The following is a 20,509-nucleotide window of genomic DNA, read 5'->3' as shown; positions in this document are numbered from 1 at the left end:
GGTGAGACTGTCCCCTTTTTCCTTGACCCTTTGAATCCAAGAAGTAGCTGGTGTGATATCAACCCCCCTCTTGAAACTAAAGCTGCACACATGAACTCTGTCCTGAGGGAATCCACTTGCCTTCCTGGGCTTTGAGCCCAGGGTCTCCTGCATGTTAAACCAAGTACTCTACCACTGAGTTATAGCCCTAGACCCCAGAAAATGGTGGAGAATGAGTTGCTTACAAAGCATGACCCATGACCTTGGAGACCTAGGGCCCCACTGTGGCAATTACAATGAACTTGACTGGTTCCAAGATCTGCCTTGTAGCCCTTAGTCCTCCCTATTCCCCCAGCTCTGTTAAACTTGTGGGACCTAGTGTGTATTCTCAGGACAACTTCTTACTTGCACATGTGATTTTTTCAGCCCAAGATTCCTTCTGCTTCCCTAAGGTGACCCCTACTAGGCCTTTGCCTGACGAACCAAATTCCATGTTGTATGTGAAGCCTAATTTGTTAAGCAAACTATAGCTGTCTTTCTTTTCTGGAGTCTTCATACGATGCCCAGATAGTTATCCCATTAATCCAACTGATTTTTATTTTATATGAGTTAGGATGCATTCATTTTCTTCCTTCTTTCCTCCCTCCTTCCCCTCCCATCTCCCCTTTCTTCTCCACTTCTCTCCTCTCCCTCTATTTCTTTCCTTCTTTTGCCTTTGAATTTTACCTGCATTTACTTTTAAAGATAGAACACAGAGTAATAGGTTTTATCGATAGATCTTCGTGGACATGTATATTATAGTTTGCTCTTAGTTTTATCCCTCCCCATTGCCATTTTCAATCCTCACTCACCCCTAGCTACTTCACTTTCTCTAGTCCTGCTTTCTGTTTCCTGATTGCATGTATCCTTTTACTTTCTCCATTAATTTCCTAGTTTGCTTTCTATTTCTGTGATAATGGCCATGACCAAAATCACCTTGGGGTGGAAAGGGTTTATTTGATTTTATAACTTACAGTCTATCATTCAGAGAATTCAGGGTAGGAACTTGAGGCAGGAACTGAAGCAGAGGCCATGGAGAAATGCTTCTTACTAGCTTGCTCCTCTTAGCTTGCTTAGTTTGCTTTCTTACACAGCATAGGTCCATCCAGAGGTGGCATTACCTACAATGGTTGAGTGATTGAGTACTAGAAAGTTGAGCTGCTTTGTTTGGCCTCTGTGGGAGAGGAAGCACTTAGCCTCACAGAGACTTGAAGTACCAGGGTGGGGTGAGACATTGGGGGTCCCTACTCACTCAGAAAAGAAGGGGAGGGAGGATGGGGGAAGGCTTGCAGGAAGGGGTGACCGAGAGAGGGCAGTAAGCAGGATGTAAAATGAATAATTAAAATAAATAAATAGATAAATAGCTAGGTAAATAGCTACATAAATAAATAAGTCCTATGTAGCTTTGGTTTTTCCTTCCATCTTCAAGACCACAATGTCTATCTCTCTGGGGACGTTTTCTAATTAATTACTTATTTACTTTACATCCTGTTTGCTCTCCGCCCCAGATTTATCAACACTTTTGACTCATTACACAGTGTTCATACTTGTCAAAAAGCACAATTCTCTAGTCTCTGTGAGCAAAACAAGATAAACCAATTGACTTATCTTGCACAGGTTTACAGTTTCAGTCCCTAGAACAATGCCTGGCATCCAACAACTATCAAAAAAGAATCTCCTAAAAAGTGAACCAAGTGTGAATCTTGTTCCAGGCAATGGCATGTGAATTTAATCCTTTAACCAGGGAGACCCTCATGATTTTCTCTTTTTTCCACATAGGGTTATCTGAAATTTGATGTGCTCCATGAAGTGTTTCTGTTCTTGTTGCCTTAACTGTCACACACATCATAGAATTGCAATCACTGTATTAGAAATGGGCTTAGGGATGGGAGAACACATGACCCGGGTCAGAACTACTTAGGAGAGGTACATGAACTCTTGGTCTCTGCCGTTGAAACAATGCTTTTTATCTGGCACCACGTTGTGAATATTGACTTGGGGATGGTGTTTTTATTCTGAGTTTAGTCTTTTCTCCTTGTAGAATATTATTTGTTTTTTTTTAGCCCCACTATGGCCATATAGTTTCCAAATAAAAGACACAAAACCTTTAGATTTATAATAAGCCTTAAAGCACTAGAGCTGGGCAGATATCTGTCCTCTGTGCTATTCTGTCTACTTCTCTGTCAATGTCCCTGACATCACTTGCCACGTTCCACCTGGGCTGCTCCTACGCCAGTGGCTACATGATCATGATGCACCTACCCCAAGGCAGCTTCCTCTTCTTCCTCCTCTCTCCCTCTTATGGTCTCTGCCTGAGACCCCAAGCCCAGGAACGTTTGCTCTGCCCCCTCTCTTCTGCCCAGTTCAGGCTGTAGGCGTCTTTATTAACCAATCACAGAAAACTTGGGGAGTGGGGAGCAATGTTTACAACAAAAGCTGGTGACCATGAAGATCTGCTTGTCTTGGAGCAACCAGATCTTGGGATACAGAATTTGGCATTTGGATACAAGCAGCACCAGACCAACCTCCTATATTCTCTTGTTCCCAATTATACTTAAGAGTCTGTGTCCACTCTCCATAGGAGAATTGCTCTACCTCTCTCCCAAACTCATTCCTTTGAGAAGTATGACACAAATTATTCCTTAATCTGTGCTTCATGAGGCTCTGGACACTGGACTAGAAGGTGTATTAAACCACCAGTTTCCATTTTCAGGTAAGTAAGGAGTACAATTCTGATGCCTCCTGAGGAATGTCTTCTGGTGACTAGTAGTCATTTATAGGCAAGATGAGTTTTGTCACATGAGAAATATTAGACATTATTTGTATAAACTTTTATTCCCTTCCTACCTTGTGTTTGTATCTCTCCCTAGTACCTTGCACAGAGCCCCCTTCACATCCTTGTTTCTTAGGGTATAAATCAGAGGGTTCAGCATAGGAGTAACTATGGTATAAAAGAGGGCAGCAAACTTTCCTTCACTCCCAGAATATATGTGGACAGGTTGGAGATACGTGTACATGGCTGAGCCATAAAAGAGGGAAACCACAGTAAGGTGGGACCCACAAGTCCCCAGAGCCTTTCTGCGCCCAGCTCTTGACTTGATCTTCAGCACCGCATGGGCAATGTGTGCATAGGTGCCTAGAATTAGTGCTACAGGACAGACCAAAATTATAGCTCCTGCCACAAACAAGTCAGCCTCTGTTCCCCCTGTGTCCTCACAAGCCAGCTTCAGGAGAACAAGCATCTCACAGAAGAAGTGGTTCAGGTGATGGCCACAGAGAGGTATGGTCATGATGAGGCTTGTCTGAGTCAGAGAGTTCACAAGGCCTCCCACCCAGGAGGAGATGGCCAATGTGTGGCAGAGAAGAGGGTGCATAATGCTGGTGTAGTGTAGTGGACGACACACAGCGACATAGCGGTCGAAAGCCATCACCACAAGGAGGACACACTCAGTTCCACCCAGTAAGAGCGCTATGAAGAACTGGGTCATGCACCCAGCATAGCTCATGGTCTTGTCAATTCCAGAAATATTGACAAGAAGCTGAGGCACAATGCTGGTGGTGTAGCAGAGGTCCAGAAAAGAGAGGTTGTTAAGGAAGAAGTACATCGGTGTTTGTAGTCGACGATCCATTTGTGAGACTGTGATGATGGTGGAGTTGCCAAAGATGGTTAGAAAATAGAACATTGAAACGAAGACAAAAAGGACATGTTCCAGTTGAGGCCAGTCTGAGAAGCCCATCAAAATGAAGCCACCTTCTAAGGTGGTGTTGAAGCTGCCCATAGACTGTCACTCTTACAAACCAGAAGACACCTCAATGCTTTCAATCAGAGTATGCTCTTTGAAGTCACTTGAGTCCACAAAGTAACCCAGAACTATCTGAAGCCTGGCACATTTGCCTTCATTCTGGTCTATCTCCTGTTGACTCTGCTAGGTGTCACAGTTTGAAGACACAAGGAATTCTTGTTTTAAAAATCCTGCAGACAGCTTGGATTTCAGGAATAGCAGCACCTACAGGGAGGAGAGATTATCACCAAATTATCTACAACGGTCTACAGCACATTATCTGATAGGAACCAGATTGGTTTCCTGATATCAGTGATGAACATATAGCGACTTCAGCACCATGGATGAGAAGATAATGTGTAGGACCAACTTTAACCAGGACCTAGGCCAGGTCCTCATTTTTTGTAACAAATACTTTACCCGTGGAACTGTCTCCCAGCTTCTAAATTATCTTTAAAACATTTAATTATTTATTACTATGAATCCCTACACACAGCAGTTTGGAGCATGCCCATTTGATTTTATATATTAAAAAAAACCACCAATTGTCTGTATCAAATCTCCAGTGTGTCTGTTCCTGTGTGTCTACTACGCATGAGTTTTATACCTAAATTTCTTGATCAGCAATCATGTTCACTTTTTAGTCCTTCCAAGAGTTTATATCAGATATAGATACTAAAATATTAGCAAGAAAATATGCTCACACTCAATGAATATATTCATACTTCACAGCTAGAAGATGCACACACCAAAGGTTCTCGTTGAAATGAATGGCTAAGCACAGCTGAGTGGACCTTCCCTTGGGTGCGTCTTTCTGCTCATCTACCTCCAGCCTAATGAGCATATTCTGACTTATATTGGCCAAAGGTGGTGTGATACTTCTGGGCTCTAAGGCATCTTTCCTGTCAGTGCTAACATAGATACAATTTGGCTAATTCACTGGCTACAGAGCTCACCATACACGGTCACTTTAGGATGTCATCTATAAAACTTAGATACCATGGAAGAAGGCACTCGTTGAACATATAGAGACCCCTGGTTATTACTAAAAATGATTTTTCTACATGTGCAGATGGTAGCAAAAGGCCCTTCCCTCACCTGTCCTCATCTCCCTCTGTACAACTCCAGTGACGTTCATGTAGGATGATGCTAGCAAGAGGATGCACTCTCAGAAGATTGTCCTTCCCAACGGCCAACAGGACATTTACAGACTATTTAGCTATTTCTAACATCCTCTGGGCATGAGGAGTTATCCTTTAATTCCCGGGGATATTAACTAAAACACACATCTAGAAGGATGGGCGTGAAGCCTGAGCTAAGCAGCATAGCACTTTTCTTTCTCTCCCCACTTTTTTCCCTTCACCCCATGGCCAACCCCCAGTGAAGAGTTAGCCTCTGCAAACATTCCTACTAACAGAAATAGTTCTTAAAGTGTCCTGCTATAATCTTCTCTTCTTACCATATTATACATTGTATCACTGTATGTACATGTATGGGCTCATGTGTAGTGTGGTATGATTGTGGCGGTCAGAGGACAAGTATGAGAACTCATTGTCTTCTGCTGTGTGAATCCTGGGAATGGAGCTGAGGCCGTCAGCGTTGGCATCGAGCTCCTTCACCTTCTGAGGGATCTTGATGGTTCATTGTGCACTTTAAAACATCTGAAGACTAGGGTTTCCACTAAATACTTAACTTTCCCAGGTATTTTTGTGGTGCCTCACCCTTCAGGTCATCCACTAATTTAATTATATTGTCAGATATAGTGAAACTTGAGTCAAACATGCAATTTGATGTTTTTGTGTGGAGAAAATGAGGATGCTTCCTGCTGTTTTCCAAACTATCTTCCGTCTTAGACATGTATTTCTTCTTTCTCTCTCTCATTTTTAGTGAAAATAATTTTTATACATTATATTGGATCACAGGCTTCCCTCCCCTACCTCCTTCCAGCTCTGCCCCACTTCCCCACCCCACCACCTCCACATCTATTCTCTCTCTCTCTCTCTCTCTCTCTCTCTCTCTCTCTCTCTCTCTCTCTCTCTCTCTCCCCCTCTCAAAACCAAGAAACAAAACAAACAAACCAGAATGAAAAAAAGCACATAAAACAGGCAGATACACAGACATGCAGAGACACAGAGACACATACATACATACATACATACATACATACATGCATACATATACACACACTCCAAAACCCATAAAACACAACATCACAACATCAGAAACCATAATATACAAGCAAAAATACAGTAAGATTTAAAAATGACCAAAAAAAGCAATATGAGAAAAAACATCTACCAAAATACCATTGCCGTGCAGTTGGTTTTGTGTTGGGTCTCCTGCTGGGCATAGGTTTATATTAAGTATGACCTATACACCCAGTGAAACTCCATCGGAGAAAAACAACTTTTCCTTTTCAAGCACTTATCAACTGGAGATATCCAGTCAATCAGGCCCAGAAGCTGTGTTCAATTACCCTTTTCAGCTCTGGCACAGCAGAAGCTGTGTCCAATTACCCTTTTCAGCTCTGCCACCAGTCTGATTTGATCCTGGGTGGGCCCTGTGCGTGCTGCCAATCTCTGCAAGTTCACATGTGTGTTAGTCCTGTTCTGTTGGGAAGGCATTGTTTCCTTGGTGTCACCTGTCTTCTCTGGCTCTTAGAATCTTTCCTCCTCTTCCTTCTCTTCCATTTAGTTCCTTAAACCCTGAGAGGAGGGGTTTGATGAAGACATCCCACCAGAAGGGATAGAGGACACCAGGAGAACAAGGCCCTCTAAATCATATGAACTCCCAGAGACTGAAGCAGCATGCCCCGGGCCTGCATGGGCTTGCATCAGGTCCTCTGCATACATAGTATGGCATATTTCCAGTCTAGTGTCTTTATGAGACTCTTAAGCAAGTGAACGAGTGAGTCTCTGATTCTTGTGCCTTCTCCTGGGTTCTTTTCCTTCTGTTGGTTTGCCTCGTCCAATTTCAATGTGATGAATATTTGTTTGTTTTATCTTACATATTAACTATGTAGGTATCTTACATACTAAGTTTGTTTTATCTTGTGTACAAAGTATCCAACATTACTTTGTTCTGTTTTGTAATGGGGAGTGGATCAAGATGTGAGGGAAGGTAGGGAGGAACTGGGAGAAGACAGAGGAGAAACTAATGTGTCTTTCCCCCCAATAGATTCTTCTGGTTTTATTCTAACAATTCTGACAATGTCTCTTCTCTTCAGCTCCTGGCTCTGATGTTTCCAATTTACTTGAGCTTTTGCATTGTAGCATTGGAATTTTGAAAGGGAGTTCAAAACAATTTTATATCAACCCTTACAGTTTACTTAAAGCAAAGTATTTGCAACTGGAAAATGATACAGGATAGATTTTGGATGCTCTGTACAGAGTAGAGATAGCGTGAACAGGAGATAGAGATCCAGTTATTCTGTGAGTGACACAACTTTTTTTTGATGAGCATTAACTTGTCCACACACTGTGTGCACCGGGGCAATGGAATCGAGTGCTAATCATCTTGTAGACCACTTCTTACCTACTAGATTTTAACCATCAAGACTGAGTGGCCATGCATTCTGCACTTACCTGGAACTCAAAGACAGAATGATCACTCTCATCTTCATCAATTCTATCGGCACTGAGGAGAGATGTGGGATCTACTGGTAATGAAAAGGTATTTTCCACTTGGCTCCTGATGCAGTCTTTGGTAAGAGGGGACTCAAGTCAGAGTTACTGTGCTACAGAAATTAGCATAGTATGTGGTCCACCCCCTCAATGAGAGCAGAGAATGCTGATGCCAAAGGTGGGAGCATCTTTCTTACCAAGCCGCTGCTCTCTTAACCCCAATTCCTTTGCCTCTTTCTGACCCTGATGTTCAGCTGGAGTATTATCACTCCATTTTCTGATCCTAAGGCTTGAATGCACTGATGTCCAGGGACAGTGGAAAGGACACTAGAAGGTAGTGGAGAGTGAGTTAATTTGTAAGCATCATGGCCTTAGAGACCTCTGAGCCCCATTGTGGCAAATTATCATCCAATGACTGTCCTCTAAGAACTGCCCTGCACTCTTCAGGTTTTTCTATTCCCCATTGGGAAGGGAGTCAGACCAATTTGAATTATTCAGTTTCCTCAGAATACAACTTCTCATTTGCTCCTGACCAGGCCTTCTCCTCCCATCATACCAAAGTTCAAGTTTCACTTAAAGATTACTACATTCAATATATATATATATATATATATATATATATATATATATATATCCCACATATGTCTAAGATAGTATCTAGTTTGTGACAGGCAGGTTAGGTGATGCAAACAATGCCCCTTGGTTATGAATTGAATCTCTTTCAGGGCCCATTAGCAATGTGGTATTTATATCTGATCAGCAGAAAGAGACGTAGCTTTCACTAAGAGCCTAGGATGGCATGTGATTTACTAATAGACCTTTCCAGAACTATCACTGCAACATTGTTGGGCAGATGCTTTATCTCACACATCATAAGGCAGAGTTGTTTTGAACGTAACCTGGATTTTGTTGTGGTGTGTTCTCTTCCACTAACCAAGCTGAGGTTGACTCAGCCAAGGGATAGAGCACAGTTTAAAAGTAGGGGATGAAGAGTCTAGGACGGACATAAACATGTCTATGTTCACATTTCATGTCCATTCATGCTGTCAAGAGACACCAGACTTCATTACCACATTTTTAGAAAACAGCTCATCCAGCTGAAGGAAATGAGTTGTTTCCATCTCTTGAGTGTTGTGAACAGTGCTGTAATAAATCCTGGACCGACAATTCTCTTCACAATTTCGACTTCATTTCTTTTGTGTGCCTATCCAGTGTGGGGTTGGTAGATTACATGGCAGTTCTAATTTTAATTTTTTTGGCACAACCTCCATATTATCTTCAACTGTAGCCAGCACAATAACAAGCTAAAACTTGGAATTCCTGGGCGAGAAGAGCAATGGCCAATGAGACTATGTATGGACACATAACTTCTCTGGATTCTTTTTATGTAGAAAAGAGAACAACTTTATTTATAGGATGGTATTCTTGAAGGGCAGAGTAGGGCTACTCCGAGTGTCAGGCCTTCTCTAGAGTTTCAGAGGTCACAGGTGCTCAGAGTTACCTGTTAGCATGCCTCTCAGAAAAGGCACACCTGAAGACATTTTCCTTCCAGGTCTCAGATTGTCTTTCAGGACATCCATTGAGGTCCCTTTTGCATAGTGTGTAATGTACTGTGCTGTGTCTGGTGTATGTAGTAAGTGTACATGTGTGGTGGTGTGTGTATGTGGTATGTATGAATGTGTGTGTGTTGTGTGTATATGTATATAGTGTATGTGTGTATGTAGCATGTGTATGTGTGTATGGTGTGTTTGTGTAGTATGTGGTATATGTGTGCATGTGTGCACAAGTGCATGCGTTGGTGTATATATGCATGTAGTGTATATAGCATGTATATGTGTGTGTGTGTGTGTATGTATGTTACTCTTGCTGTATAATACAGGTTTGGGTAATTTGTTCAATGCTACTTTTTTTAAGGAGATTGAGAAATTTATTCTTGATTTTCCCCTTGTTGTTGGTTGTTAAAAGTCAATTGTTTCTTTCTCATCTATTGGTATATTTCCCAAAGCTTTTCTTGTTCTTAATTTTGGTTTTGCCTTGTGACAAACAATATCGAACATGATTTCATTAAGAATTGTGTGGAGGGTGTCGAGCTCAGTGGTTCAGAGCACTTGCCTCTCTTGTAGAGAACCTGGTTTCCATTGCCAGCACCAACATGACAGTGTGCAACAGAAAGTTCCAGGGAAACTGACACCCTCTTCTAGCCCTCATGGATGTCAGCAAAACATGCATATGTACAAAATAAAAAGGAAAGAAATCTAACACTTTTGGTGAGCCGTGTTTCATGGTTTCTTATATGATATCCCAAAGACTGTCTTCTATTCTCTTGATAAAAAAATGCTACAGTCATATGAAGTCTGTAAATATCTGTTATATCTATTTGTTCTAGTATGCAATTTAACACATTTCCTGGCCTGGTATTTATTCATTGGTGCAAAAGAGTGAAAAATCCCATAAAACACTGCATTACTGCCTCGAATTGGACTTGTAATACTGCCTTTAATTGGACTAATTAACCTGTGAACCCCATCCTCCCAAGGACCAGGCAACTTCCTGAAATGCTTGAAGTTGTAGTTCTTGAAATATAACAAAACCAAAATTAACCTGTAAGCCCCACCTGCCCAAGGACTGGGTAACTTTTTGGAATGCTGGAAGTTATATTCCTGGAAAAATAACAATGCCTCATGGGAAAGTACGGTGGCCTATGAGTTTTATTCATAAAAGCCCCTACAAGTGTCATGGGCTACTCAGCTGGGAAATCCAGGGAGTGGTCCTGACCAAAGTCCATCTGTCGGTTTCTGTTGGTCAGCATTTAATATTTAATAAAGCATGCTCCAAATTTGGCTCAAAATGGTTGGATTGATTTTTCTCGGGCAAACCTCAGGACCGACAGACTCTCATTATCTACTTGCTAGTGTGCCTAGAGGCTCGGATACCGATTGCATGCATTTACCTCATTATTTCCTTTTGCTGCATTGACTCTTTCATCATTACTTGTCACTGCAACCATACTGATGCTTCTTCATTTCTAGACACATATTCTAGTCTTTTCTGTTTCTATGTCTCATGCACTCACGAGCTGGGATTGGAGGCACGTGCCACCAGCCTGCTGTTCACGCACTGCCACCATGCCTGCTGTGCTCACATTGCCACCAGCCTGCTGTTCATGCATTGCCACCACGCCTGCTGTGCACCCATTGTCACCATGCCTGCTGTGCAGGAACTGCCACCACATCTGCTGTGTATGCATGGGCCACCATGCCTGCTGTGCATGGAATTTCTTAGCCCTCCTTTCATTTTGCACATTCTTAAAGGAACATATATGTTTGGGTCTCTTAAATATTTTTATCCAGTCAATAATAAGCATTAACTAACTCATCAGTAACTACAGACAAATAGGTCCTTAGTACAGCATTTTTAATTTACTTATGTTGTACTTCTTTCCTCTCTGTCTTCCTTTCTTTGTCTCTCAGTTCATTGTTATTTTTATTGATTCCTTGTGAATTTCACACTGTGCATCACACTCTCATTCATCTCACCATCCTTCATATTCACTCTCTGTCCTTGCAACCCCCCAACAAAGAAAACAAAAATATAAATATAGAAAGGAAAAACAACCCCCCAAAACAGCTCTCCATAAAAGCTGTGGTATGTCATGGTGTGTCCCACAGTCTACCCTTTTGTCCACACATCTTTCCTTACAAATATTCATTCAATCAGTTATTGGTCTGGTTCAGGGTCTCTGGCTTCTGCTACAGTGTCCACACTGCATCCTCACTGGGATTTTTCTCAGATGTCCTATTGTTGCCTTGTGTCATGGAAATCCTGCAGCTTTGGATCTGCCAGACTGGCCCCTTCATGCACTCCAGCAGTTCGTATGGGGTGGATGTTGGGTTAGGCCAACTCAGAGCACTGGATCTGGGCCTGTGTAGAGGCTGAATTGATCAGCCCCCCAGCTCTTCTAAGCTAGTGCCACAAGGGGCAGCTCTCTTGCTTTGCCTAGGCAAGGGGTGGGGCCAGCTCTCCCACTCTCATTCCTGTGGAACCAGCTCTCCTGTGCCACCAGGGTCAACTCCACTGTGCTGCCCAGGTGAGGGTATCTGATCTGTTCTTAAGTAATTTACTATAGTTATGAGTGTTCATTACTCTCATAACTTTCGGCACAACAGATATTTTGGTTTTTGGTTACCATAAGCCTTGCAGAAGCATCTTTTGATTAGGACAAACTATTCTGATGTAAGAGTAACATGACATCAACACAAAGATAAAAAGGAAAAGAAAATGAGAAAAAGAAGAATGAAAATGCACTAATATAAAAATGATGCACCCTTTGAACATTTCCTAATGTAGTTTACATATTTTTATATTGCTTATTTCTTTTTTTGCTTCTTTTTTATTGGATATTTTTATTTACATTTCAAATGTTATTCCATTTCCCGGTTCCCCGTCCTTAAGCCCCCTATCCCATCCTCCTCCCCTTCTTCTATAAGGGTGTTCCCCCTCCCAAACCATCCCCCTTCCCGCCTCCCTGCCCTGTCATTCCCTTACACTGGGGGTCCAACCTTGTCAGGACCAAGGGCTTCTCCTCCCATTGGTACCCAACAAGGCCCATATGCAGCTGGAGCTATGGGTCAGTCCATGTGAACTCTTTGGGCAGTAGTTTTGTCCCTGGGAGCTCTGGTTGGTTTGTATTGTTTTTATGGGGTTGCAAACCCCTTTAGCTCCTTCAATCCTTATTGCTTATTTCTTAGTGTGATAATTCTTTTTAGCTGTTTCCTCTTTTAGTCTTCAAGAGAAGATGCGATTGGCTTATATACTATTTATGATAATTAGAGCATTCTGAATTTGTATAGTTATTGTTAGTAGTGAGATTTATATCTTATAATGTTTTCTTTTTAAGAGTGCCTGTTTTTCACAGACCACATGAAACTTAAGAAGGATGACCAAAATGAGGATGCTTCACTCTTTCTTTAAAAGGGGAACAAAAATACCCATAGGAGGGGATAGGGAGGCAAAGTTTAGAACAGAGACTGAAGGAACAGCCATTTAGAGCCTGCCCCACATGTGGCCCATACATATATGGCCACCAAAACTAGATAAGATGGATGAAGCTAAGAAGTGCAGGCTGACAGGAACTGGATGTAGATTTCTCCTGAGAGACACAGCCAGAATATGTCAAATACAGAGGTGAATGCCAGCAGTAAACCACTGAACTGAGAATGGGACCCTGTTGGAGGAATCAGAGAAAGGACTGAAAGAGCTGAAGGGGCTTGCAACCACATAAGGACAACAATGCCAACCAACCAGAGCTTCCAGGGACTAAGACACTATGCAAAGACTATACATGGACTGATCCTGGGCTCCAAATTCATAGGTAGCAATGAATAGCCTTGTGGGGGCACCAGTGGAAGGGAACCCTTGGTCCCTGCCAAGGCTGGACCCCCCTAGTGTATGGGATTGTTGGGGGTGGTAATGGGGGGGTTGATGGGGAGGGAATACCCATGTAGAAGGGAAGGGGGAGGGGTTAGGGGACTGATGGCCTGGAACCCGGGAAAGGGAATAACATTTGAAATGTAAATAAGATATACCCAATTTAATAAAAATGGAAGAAAAAAAAAGAGTGCCTGTGTTTTTCAGTTTCAAGAACACCATTTTAAATTTTTTATTTGAAAGTCACTAAGGAAATATATTCTAGCAGTCTCCACCACCGCCTAGGAAATTGTGTCTTGACTTCTAAGAGAAAAGTATGTTGGGTCCAGAATTCTTGACTCTGTGAGAAATATATAATTTTATTCAAATTTCTTTCTCCTATTCTTTGTCTCTTCCTTTTCTAAGTACCTTGCACAGAGCCCCCTTCACATCCTTGTTTCTTAGGGAATAAATCAGAGGGTTCAGCATAGGAGTAACTATGGTATAAAAGAGGGCAGCGAACTTTCCTTCACTCCCAGAATACATGTGGACAGGTTGGAGATACGTGTACATGGCTGAGCCATAAAAGAGGGAAACCACAGTAAGGTGGGACCCACAAGTCCCCAGAGCCTTTCTGCGCCCAGCTCTTGACTTGATCTTCAGCACCGCATGGGCAATGTGTGCATAGGTGCCTAGAATTAGTGCTACAGGGCAGACCAAAATTATAGCCCCTGCCACAAACAAGTAGGCCTCTGTTCCCCCTGTGTCCTCACAAGCCAGCTTCAAGAGAACAAGCATCTCACAGAAGAAGTGGTTCAGGTGATGGCCACAGAGAGGTATGGTCATGATGAGGGTTGTCTGAGTCAGAGAGTTCACAAGGCCTCCCACCCAGGAGGAGATGGCCAGTGTGTGGCAGAGAAGAGGGTGCATAATGCTGGTGTAGTGTAGTGGACGACACACAGCGACATAGCGGTCGAAAGCCATCACCACGAGGAGCACACACTCAGCTCCACCCAGTAAGAGCGCTATGAACAACTGGGTCATGCACCCAGCATAGCTGATCATCTGATCACTTTGGGAAAGACTGATTAGAAGCTGGGGCACAGTGCTACTGGTGAAACAGAGGTCCAGGAAGGAGAGGTGGGCAAGGAAGAAGTACATGGGTGTTTGCAGCTGAAGGTCCTGTTGAGTGAGAACAATAATGGTGATGTTGCCACAGAGGGTTAGAGAGTAGAAAATTGAAAGGAGGACCAGCAGGATAAGTTCCAGTTGAGGCCAATCTGAGAAGCCTACCAACAGGAAACCTTCTAAGCTGAGATTGAAACTTCTCATAGCCTCCTCCTTTCACAGACTGTAGAAGACAATGGATTGAATGCTTCTTATTGTGACAGACACTTAGATGCTCCAGAGTTGAAAGGAGTTGACGTCCCACTTTGCTTCACAGAGCAGTTAAAGCTAGATGAAAGCCTTCTTCTGCTCTCTCTTCCCTTCACGTCTGTTGACTCTGCATAGGTTGCATAGGCTGGAGACACAGACAGCCCCTATTCTAAATCCACCATCAGCTTGGATTCCAGGAGCAGTAAGACCTGCGGGCATGAAAGATTACCATCAAAATTTAAAACATTTTCTACAGTGGAAATACTACACTTACATCTACAGTGATCTCCCGAGAAGCCCATTATTGACAGCAATATTGATTAATATTGATTAGCAATCTATGGGCTCCCATTGCAGGACCAGGGCTGACAGTGATGGCTGGACCAAACTTTGATTAGACTTAATTATGTGATCTCTTTGCCCCACGTCCTTCCCTATTTAAACCTCAGTCTCACGATGAACGTGCAGTCACTGGATTTCTTTTCTCTTCCCAGTATGTATTGACTCTATATCCTTTCTCTGTGTCCTTGTCTTCAGTTGCCTTGTTGCTATTAGTGGCTGAGTCTAGCTGTTGGTATCAAAGCGGGTAGAGCTTTTGAAGTTAAAGAAAAAATCCACCACAGCTCACAGAATATGAATTAAAATATAATCTAAAATGTTCCATGTACACCCCAGAGTTGTAGGCTTCATATTATACTTGACCACTCAGCTCACATCTACTCTTCAGGCCTGAGTTTTCTATTCTTAATTCTAGTCTTATTTAGTGCACAGAAGATTAGAACAGCAGCCACGTGGTCTTTGCTAGAACCACATTCCTTTTGCCCCTTTGTTTTATGACTTAATTCGGGCTACCTAATGCTCTGGCTAGTGCATTTTCAACTCTGTAGGGGTAATACAATGCCTTCCCCACAGTCTTGACCTGAGGACTCCAGAGCACCACGGTGGAATCAGCAACAGCAGCCCAGCATCGATACTCTGCTTCTCTTATCTGTTCCTTTGCTTATTAGTCCATGAGCAAAGAGTTTCAGTAGAGTAGGAGGAAGGAGTAACCAGGAGGAGTTCACGGGTTTGCCCCTGCCTGCTCACCTTCCTGCAACTTAGTGCAAATGAAGAGCATAAGAATCTTTGAGGTCTTGCTCAAGACCAGCTGTCATCTGCCACAAAGAATTGAGAGCTTGCAGCTCCACTGTGGGGCAAATACAAACATAAATATGCATCATGAATATGTTATCACTTCTCACTCCCCCAAACCCCAGACACGATGCTCCCTTCTCTCGAGACCTGTCTTCTTTACACAGTTTCCTCCTCTCTTCCACTATGTTGCGATTCTTTTAAATGTGCTTTTGTGCCTCTATGTACAGTGATTCTTAAGCAGCAGAGAATGGAGTGACAGTAAAACAAAATTAAAATTAAAAAGTGGCTTCTTTTCATCATCTAAGAAGGGATGGTGCATCACTTTCTTTCGAGGCATAGCAACTTTAAATAAAATTTGTTGAGTAAAACATTTGACTCTCCCCACAAAAATCAATAGAAATTAATTTTTTTCCTGAGAAGGAAGATTAGTAACACGCTCTAAATATAAGAAAGATATTAAAAAGTTGATTCTTTCAAAAAAGCCATGTGCTGATTTGCTGAGGTGAAACTCTAAGCAATGGAAGGTTTTGATATTTGTACACAGATCTTTTACCCAAGTTTCAGTCTCAGCTTAGAAGGTTTCGTGTTGGTGATTTTATCCCAAGATGCCTTGTTCTTTAATTCTCTTATGCAGGAAACAGTGACACTATTTTTCTTTCCTGATAATTGGTTATCTTTGGAGGCATGGTTAGATTTTTATGTGTTTGGACATGGTAAGCTAAGTCAGTTCTTCTATTAATTCTGTTACTTTTCTGCTTTTGCTTTTGTGTCTTGAGTGTCTCCTCTTTATATTAGCATGCCACTCATAAATGTAGAGGTTACTTTTTATTTCTTTGTCCTGGGGGAACTGGATATGTATTGTAGAAGGACAGAAAGGGACCCACATCCCGCATCATATGTAACCATTAACTGAATGTAGGCAAAGATTTTTTTCATGAGTATTTCAAAATGTAAATGCATAGAGGAGAAGTTTGATGTTGGTCTTGGCGTTTTTTAAAATGTATTGCAGCAAACACAAAAACTAGCAATAGTGAAACACACCATGGACTGTAGGAAATAATGATGTCCCCAGGTAGGTTCTTCAGTTGTGACCAGTGGGACAACCTGGTTCAGGCTGTTGATAGTGTGAAAGGCTATGCTTACACAGGTGTCAGGGGAGGGGACAGAGAATAAGTGGGCAATTTCCATAAACATTGCTATGAGTAAGATTGCTCCAAAATAATATCTACTTTAACAATTGTAAGAAAAAATTAAAAAACAAGAAAATAAGGAATGAGAAATGCTTTCTATGCTAAACAACAAATAAAGATACTTTACTTCTAAATAATTTGCCTTGTAAGAAACATCAACGGAAGTAGTTTGAAGAAAAACAAAGTGAAGCGGATGTACATGAAGTAAAGAGCAAGAAGAGTAAGAATAGGTGAACTCAATTTTATTTGTCTGGTTTTTTAATTAATTAAGATATAATCACATCATTTACTCCCTCTCTTGCCTCCTTTCTTCCCCTCTCTTACTTGTTATCAACCCCTTCCCAAATTTATGGCCTCTTTTGAAACAATTATGTCATATATTCATATAAATAAAAACATATACATGTAATCTACTGAGTCTGTTTGGTGCTATCAGTGTGTAACATGTTTCTAGGGGTGACCATGTGATATTGGATAACCTATAGGACCCATCACTTGGTGTTATATAGCCAATCAGGGGCCTTATTCTTGGGGAAGACTAATTCTCCTTTATTTAGCAGTTGTTAAACTCTTCACTTAGGGGAGGATCTTGTGAAATTTCCCCCATCTATGCTGTCGTATAAACACTTTTAAGCAGCCATGTTGTTGATATTTTATGGTCATAACTAGAAAGCACAATCCAAATGCATAGTTCCTGATCCTCAGGCTTTGATAATCTTTCTACCTCCTCTCCCATGATATGCCCTTAGCATTTGGGGCAGGTATTGCGTTGTAGGAGTATTGATTGGGAAAGGGCACTACATGGTCAATTGTTCTCTGAATTTTGAAAGATAATCTAGGACTGCTGATAAGATGACAATGAATTCTGCTTCCTTGGAATCTAGTCTTTTTTAAAAGATCTGTCTGTCTGCCTGTCTGCCTGTCTGTCTGTCTATCTACTTTACATGAGCACACTGTAGCTGTCTTCAGATGTACTAGAAGAGAGATCTGCAGATCCTATTGCAGAGTGTGGTGAGCCACCATGTGGTTGTTGGGCATTGAACACAGGACCTTTGGAAGAGCAATCAGTGCTCTTAACTGCTGAACCATCTCTCCAGCCAGAATCTAATCTTTTACTTGGCATCTGCAGTCCGAAGACTATACAATGTTGGAACCTTTTCTCTCCCTGATCTATTAGATTGACTTTTTTCTTCCTACCTGAGGCATTGGGCCCTCCCCTGCATGACTGCTTATGTGTATATTGTTTGACATATATATCCCGATTTCTAATCCTCACGGTCTTTCTGCGAATTGGCTGACTTGCAGGAACACAATATCCAAGCCCATCTGTAGTGCCATAATGGTTTTCACTCAAGACTGCCTAGTGACTTCCTACATTCAGCATGGTTCACCTCTCTCTCTTTGCACTGCTCATGTACCTCAGGATCCAATTGCTGGAGTTATGACATCTTTCCAATTTTTAATACATCTTCCCCCTTCACTAGTAGCTGGGGTCTGACTCATGTCCACATATGATAATCAAGACATTAAAATTACCCCTGAGAAACATTTCCATTCTCAAATGGGAAGTGTAATTTATTGATCATATGAGTAGATCTGGCCTCTAGTACAGCTCACACATTATTTCTTTTATTTCAGCCCCTTATTAAACATAGACTCATTATTTATACAATATAAACTGCATTCAGTTTCCCCTCCCTCTCTCCTCCCAGTTCCTCCTCACCTCCTCTCCTATCCAATCCAGATTCACTTCCCCTCTGTCTCTCACTAGAAAATAGCAGGCTTCTAAGAGATAACAGTAAAACATAGCAAAATGGAATATAGTTAGATAAAATAAAAACCATTATATTGAAGTTGAACAAGACAAGCCAACAGAAAAATAAGAAATCCCCAAGAGAAGGTACAAGAATCAGAGATCTACTCATTCACACATTTAGGAGCCCCATTAAAATACTAACTGAATCCTGTGATATATATTCTGAGGACCTGGTGCAGACCTGTGTGAACCCTGTGATTGCTGATTCAGTCACTGTGAGTTCATATGAGCTTTGCTCAGTTGTCAAACATTATTTCTACTTCTACAGTTTAACCAACATATGTTTTGACTATGGTCACACTGACTCAGGGCCCAGGCAGAAATGAGCCTTCCTATGGGAGCTGGGTGCATGTGGGTGAGAGGTGTTAGAGAGGATGCTTTAGAAAGCATATGGAGGTACAAAGGCCTCCTTCCAATTGATGAGTCTCTAAACATGGAGGAAAATGGATGTTTTCCAGTGTTCTATTCCTCAAGCAGAGGCCATTGCTTGAAAAATACCCTGTCTTGTTTATTGGTGAAGGCAGAGGTGACGGTCAGCAGACATAACTGATTCCAGATGATGCATGTGTCAATCCCATCCATCCCTGGATGTTACAAGTTATTATCTCCCAACTTCACATTTACCGAGCAGTCTGCACCATCACACAGAGTACTGGCTACTATACAAATTCCTGGCTGTAGAACCTCGACTAAACATCTAAAATCAAAGGAGAGTGAAACTGAGAAACCATCTTTCGAAGTCTTTCCTGAGAAACAGGTGTTTCTAATGGAGCACTAGAATCTGAAAAGAGAACTTCTAAAGATAGCTGGGATCATTTGCATCAGGGTGAAAACATGCGTCCTATGGAAAAAACCACAGAGTCACCTTGCTCTTTTCTTACATGCACAACCCAGAACAGCTGAGCACATTTACAGGAAGGCGAATGTGACTCACCAAGGAACACTTTCTAAAAGCAGCTTGTTGGCAGAGGAAGTGATATGCAGGCAACTTTAAGGCTTCCTGTTCCCTCAAAGGGTATAAGATGCCTGTCTAGGATACTCTAAAATGTTTCTGCGTAGGTGAAAGATTGTATTTGTGATTTGGTGCATTCCAATAAGTACTCTCTACTTCCATAATCTTACATATATTTTGAAATTTGACTCCTGCCACTGACCTGTTTGGCACACAGAAGTTTGCATTGTATTACAAAAGCCAGTGATTACCTATGCTCAAATTTCTGTGTGTATTTTCAATATGTCTATGTATGATATTAAAGAATAACCAACTTCTGTGTCAGTGTGTTTAAATTATTTTCTTATAGGATGCAGTTTTATATCTTTCAGTCAAGTCCACTAATTAAATTCTATTGCTTGACTGTACTGGGACTAATATCTAGCTACGCAATTCCATCTTCTCTCTGAGCAAATGTAGTTCCACAAATTCCTTCCTAACCTAACTTTGTTGTTTGATCGTGTGCTCTTGGAGTGGAATATAGTCTTACTTTCTGTCATTATACCTGTAGTTGTGGCTTTTTAAATTGTGTTTGGGAGATTAATATCATTAGTGAACTTAACTAGGGGTTAAAACATCATCCAACTACACATCCGTTACAGTTGTTTACCTTGGTCTTCATGTGGGACTCCTAACAGTGGGAGCAGGGACTGGTTCTGACGGCTGCCTGCCTTTTGGAACCTTTTCCTTCTATTGGATTGCCTCATCTAGCCTCAGTCGGAGAGGATGCACCTAGTCTTACTGCAACTTGAGATGCCAGCACTGTTAGATATCCTCTCCTTTTCTGAAGAGAAATGGAGGAGGAATGGATGGGGAACAGGCTGAAAGACTGGAGAAGAAGGAGAGGAAATTGTAGTTGGGAGATACACACACACACACACACACACACACACACACACACACACACACACATCCTTCAACCATTCTCCAGTCAGTCATTGCCTGATCTGGCCGCTATTTCTTCTACACTATAGACCTCAGGGTTTTCCGTAGTATCCTGAGAGTCTTTAGGAAGATCTCCTGCAAGGCTTGTCTATCAAATATCCAGTAGCAACCCACTCAAATTTCTACTATAGGAAACAAATAGAGTACAGTCAACATAATTGACATTCAAAGACTGAAATAAAAAAATTCCTTGTTTTCGTAGTGACTGCCTCAGTCTGGAAGAAATG

General features: G+C 41.8%; 2 protein-coding genes across 2 annotated transcripts; both read right to left on the bottom strand.

Moving 5' to 3' along the window:
• Positions 1 to 2,861: 2,861 nt before the first annotated feature.
• Positions 2,862 to 3,797, bottom strand: LOC116909553 (olfactory receptor 10-like). Its single transcript, XM_032913171.1, has one exon. The coding sequence runs from the start codon at positions 3,795 to 3,797 to the stop codon at positions 2,862 to 2,864; it is 936 nt and encodes a 311-aa protein (XP_032769062.1).
• Positions 3,798 to 13,228: 9,431 nt separating this feature from the next.
• Positions 13,229 to 14,161, bottom strand: LOC116909611 (olfactory receptor 2Y1-like). Its single transcript, XM_032913233.1, has one exon. It carries the CDS (start codon positions 14,159 to 14,161, stop codon positions 13,229 to 13,231), a length of 933 nt encoding a protein of 310 aa, XP_032769124.1.
• Positions 14,162 to 20,509: the final 6,348 nt, after the last annotated feature.

This window comes from Rattus rattus, chromosome 9 (genome assembly GCF_011064425.1).
Source record: "Rattus rattus isolate New Zealand chromosome 9, Rrattus_CSIRO_v1, whole genome shotgun sequence".
In the NCBI taxonomy this organism is placed as follows: Eukaryota; Metazoa; Chordata; class Mammalia; order Rodentia; family Muridae; genus Rattus; species Rattus rattus.
Note: the sequence above shows the minus strand (reverse complement) of the source record. Positions and strands in the feature narration are given on the sequence as shown.

Coding starts and splice junctions, on each gene's coding strand:
- LOC116909553 (XM_032913171.1), bottom strand. CDS start 3,797: ATGGGCAGCTTCAACACCACCTTAGAAGGTGGCTTCATTTTGATGGGC.
- LOC116909611 (XM_032913233.1), bottom strand. CDS start 14,161: ATGAGAAGTTTCAATCTCAGCTTAGAAGGTTTCCTGTTGGTAGGCTTC.